At 41.7% G+C, this 4,237-nt stretch overlaps 1 protein-coding gene across 1 annotated transcript in view; it reads left to right on the top strand.

The window, feature by feature from the left end:
- Positions 1 to 3,392, top strand: part of kcnk13b (potassium channel, subfamily K, member 13b) — a 14,548-nt gene extending 11,156 nt beyond the window's left edge. The window contains exon 3 of the mRNA XM_032542859.1: positions 2,616 to 3,392. Coding sequence (XP_032398750.1) covers positions 2,616 to 2,771 — 156 coding nt within the window. The 3' untranslated portion in view covers positions 2,772 to 3,392. The remainder of the gene's footprint in view (positions 1 to 2,615) is intronic.
- Positions 3,393 to 4,237: the final 845 nt, after the last annotated feature.

The following is a 4,237-nucleotide window of genomic DNA, read 5'->3' as shown; positions in this document are numbered from 1 at the left end:
AATGGACCTGTATTGTACCTCTTTTTTTGACAGTGCACAGCTGTGGCTCAATACAGCCTCACACAGCCATTTCTTGACTCTTGTTTTTCTACAGCATACGCATAATGCTGATTAAAAGATACGACATTTAGAATACTTACAAAACGCCAACACAATGCGGTTGTCCCTGTTTAAAATAAAAAGAACAACTTGTCCAAAGTATGATCCAGCTTCAGAACTGGCTGATGACATCAGAGCCCTACAGCCAGAGAAAGTGGTTTTGTACATATTGTCCTTGTGGAGAGAGGAATAAGAGACTTATGAGACATTTCATAGAGCCCAAAAGGATACTAAAAGATAATACCCGCGCCGGCAACAACCTGTTCATCCTGCTGTCGTCTGGCAATTGATACTAAAGTATCCGTTGCTGTACCACCAGAGTGAAGTGCAGCTTCTTTCCTCGAGGCTGCGAGACTCCTGAACTCCACCTCATCCTCCACACTCTTACTTTTCTTACTTAGCATACAGGCACTACAGTTTCATTTTGTTACGCAACCCTGTGTTGTACAATGACAACTTTAAATCTTAAACCTTGAAGTGTGAATGTGGCTGCTGCACAGTGGAACACACTGACCTTTTCATTTGCAGTCAGGGACCGCTGAACATTGATGATTTATCGACTTTCGCTGAATGCACAAAGCAGGGTGCAAGAATTATTTGAAACAGACCCCCAGTCTCTATCTTTATAGATATTACAGTTTTGGTCCGTGGTCCAGACATTTAAGATTAGCACAATGATGTTCTTTATGCAATAAAGGGTACTTTCACAGCTATAGCTTGGTGGACTCTGTGCTATTTGAGAGGGTGAAGTTGCAACATTGTTGCATTTTCCATTTTGTTTGGTTTGTTTTCCCACTGCACTTTGTTGGACCAAACCTTGTAAACACACATCACACGAACGAGAAGGTAGCTTCTTTCTGACAGAATATCCGAAATTCATCATGGCGCAACACCAAATTTATTACATCTTAGATTTTCTGGTTCTGCTTTGGGGTTTCTAGTAATTTAGAAGAAGGCGAACAATTAGCAGCTGACAGACATTGTGAGGACGAGAGAGAGAGAGAGAGAGAGAGGATGATGTCACACAAACGACCAGCAACGTGTGTCCAGAACTGCTTATTGATCTGAATGTTATCATCCCTAAATCATATGAGTCCGTCAATCATTTGAAAGGTTGAAATTGCAGGCTAGTAAATATGTATGCTAGTAGGCCTATGTGTATTTGGGTTGGATCGTGCACCTGAAGTGAACTCAACAACCCAACAAACCGGACTATCCGACCAGATGTGGTCATTTTGATTTCAGGTCAAGAAATAAAAGAATGTAAAGAGAGGTTGAGGTGAAGCAGAATCCTTTCACATGCCAAATATCTCCTTCACATCTTCGCAGGCCCATATCAAAGTGTGGGGTCTGGGTGTCCTCCCCCAGGGTTATTTCGAGCGCCAAAGACTAATATCCTGCATTCTGATACACATACATGCACCAATTTATGGTGGGAATACCTTTATTTATCTTATGAGAAGGAGAACACAGATGACATTCAAAATATATCAAAAAATGTAATGGCGTATAAAGCAGAAAGGGGGCTTTCACATCAGGGACCTAAGCCTGGATCACAAAAGTTGCAAACGAGGAGATAATAAAATAGGCTTCATATATTTGTCTTAAATGTGAGGGGAATGGAATTTGGGACGCATTTTTGATGAAAGATGAGAAAAGTCTCTCCGCATGTTCTGCAGTGTTAGTTAAGTTTGCTGTCACATTACTTGACCCCGTATTTGTGAATACAAATACCTGAGGTGAAAGTTATGTCAAAAAACTACGTCGTTGCGTATCATTGCACAATTTTTTAGTGGGTATATGGAAATCCTGGAGATTTCTTAGTGGTTATACTGCAAATACCTGCATATCACGTAGACTACCCCACTGCCCAGACCTATCCACCATGTCAGGTTGGATTAGATTAGATTGACTAGATGAGCTATTAGGTGGTTCAACAGAGTTATTAAAATTTATTCTGAAGGGAAACATGAAGGACTATAACAGGTTTTATTGCAATTCATCCAATATTTGTTGAGACATTTCACTCAAAATGAAATCTCAAAGTGATCACCAAAGTAAATAGGCTGCTTCGCCCACTGGGGGTCTGCATGTTATATAACGGAAGTCCCTCCAAGAGGGAGTCATGCTAGAGTCCTGCTGCTAGCGTGGCTAAAACTACCCATCATTGTGTAAACCAGCTCCATCCCATTTCATTTAATATTGACTAAGCACATGGGAAACAGCGTTAAACATCAGGTGTCTACACATTGCTTTGTAGGGTGAAAAATGAAAGGGAAAACTCACTGTGTGGGAGAGTAAATATCTGGTTTATGTCAGTCCCACTTGTTCCATATTTTTTGTCTTTGTTCACATAAATCACACCAAAAGGAAAGGATAAAAAAAAACACCATCTGGTTTCACACCTGTGAAATCTGATGTGCCTGACGCCAACACTTTGTATTAAAACTTGTTTTGCAGACAGCAAACAATGTCCTCATTTGTTGATTTCTTGATCTTTGTTTCTTATTATGCAGGTGAATCTGGCTATTATGCAGAAGCAGCTTTCAGAGATGGCCATCGGGCACCCGCGCCAGTCCAGCTCCAATTCACGTCAGAACGGATTCTCAGGAGGGGTGGGCGCCCTTGGCATCATGAACAATCGGTTGGCAGAGACGAGCGTGGACAGATAGGGGAAACAGCGTGAATCATTTTTTTAAAGGATACAAAAAGGCTAAGGGGATAAGCCAAGTACGGACAAATTGACACTGAGCCCTGCCTTCCTTAAAAAGAGTTGGTTGGTGTACAAGACAAAATGTGTGACTACGTAATTAATCTATTCCATTGGCTACCATCTCGGCCCACCTCTCCGCGAAGAACATGGCTCCATAAATGATGCATGGGGGTTTGCTGGAGTCTCACATCTGGACCAGGCTCAGTGTGCCGGAATGTTCCCCTGTGAGGAACTCAGTTTCCATGGTGATTAAAAAAAAGCCTGCCTAGAGCCCTTGTATCTAAGCCTTAAAACATGATGCACTACACTCTGCTTCACATCTAACCATAACTTCCACTCATCTACGTATGCTACTTTTCAATACTCAATATGACTCTGTTAGGCCTACATAAAGCTGGGTGTAGCACCGATGAGCCCAATTCATGGAAGATTGACGTTGACCTGTAATTCAGAATGCATCAATGATGGTGTCGGAACCATCAATGGCACTCTATTCACATCCTTTGTGACCACATGTTTCACAGCCACATGCCATTCAATAGCCTCCATCCTGGCACTGCCTTCATTCATTATCACAAAAAAAAGACTAGACCGCCCCCATTCCCCAAAGACCTCATTACAAACCAAAAAGAACTACATCTAGCTGAATGGAGTGAACGGAGTCTGAGATGAAACGTTTTTTTAAGAGACTGCTGTTTTTACTTTGGGGTTTGCCGCACATTATCCCAGCATGGACCCAGACATGAGGACATTTTCACACCCTGATGTTGTCCGACAAGCCCTGTAGGTGGTTGGAGTTGATATAAATGCAGTGAAACAAGTCACTCCGTGGATTATTATTTGGTTTTAGCTCAGCAGTGGTTACGTTTTCCCTGTAGTCTGGATTCAACGCAAGTGCAGTAAACAACAAAAGGACAAGAGACAGAGATGGTTCATTTCACATTTCCAGGGAGTGATCGCCAAGTGGGAGGACAACTTGTGGACAGTACATTAAGCTTGCATAAAGAGTAACTACCATTTTCTTTCAACCTGGAAACAACAATCTTTGACATTGGTCCAGTATTAAGCAAGATCGCTGCATTGGGCAGAGGCGACACAATGTTGTAGCTTGTTTCGCCTGAAGCGATTGTCCAGGTACCTTCACAAAAGTGCTTGTTTTGCCACTGACAGGCTCAGATTAATATTCTAAGTGACTGACAACATTATGGAAAGGATTTCTAAGGAGGTCCGCCTTTTTGTTAAAGAGTAAGATCCTTTTTTTTTAGACATAAATACAGCCGTGAAATTGCATTTGCTAAACCCACCAAACTCCATGTAAATAACCAGTAATTTTAGCATTGTAAAATACACTTCATTCAAAGTCAACAGACTCAAAATTAAACTGTGAAAAGGCGCTTTGGGTCTATGTAACGCAGATCAGTTCAA

This window comes from Etheostoma spectabile, chromosome 18 (assembly GCF_008692095.1).
Source record: "Etheostoma spectabile isolate EspeVRDwgs_2016 chromosome 18, UIUC_Espe_1.0, whole genome shotgun sequence".
Classification (NCBI taxonomy): domain Eukaryota; kingdom Metazoa; phylum Chordata; class Actinopteri; order Perciformes; family Percidae; genus Etheostoma; species Etheostoma spectabile.
Note: the sequence above shows the minus strand (reverse complement) of the source record. Positions and strands in the feature narration are given on the sequence as shown.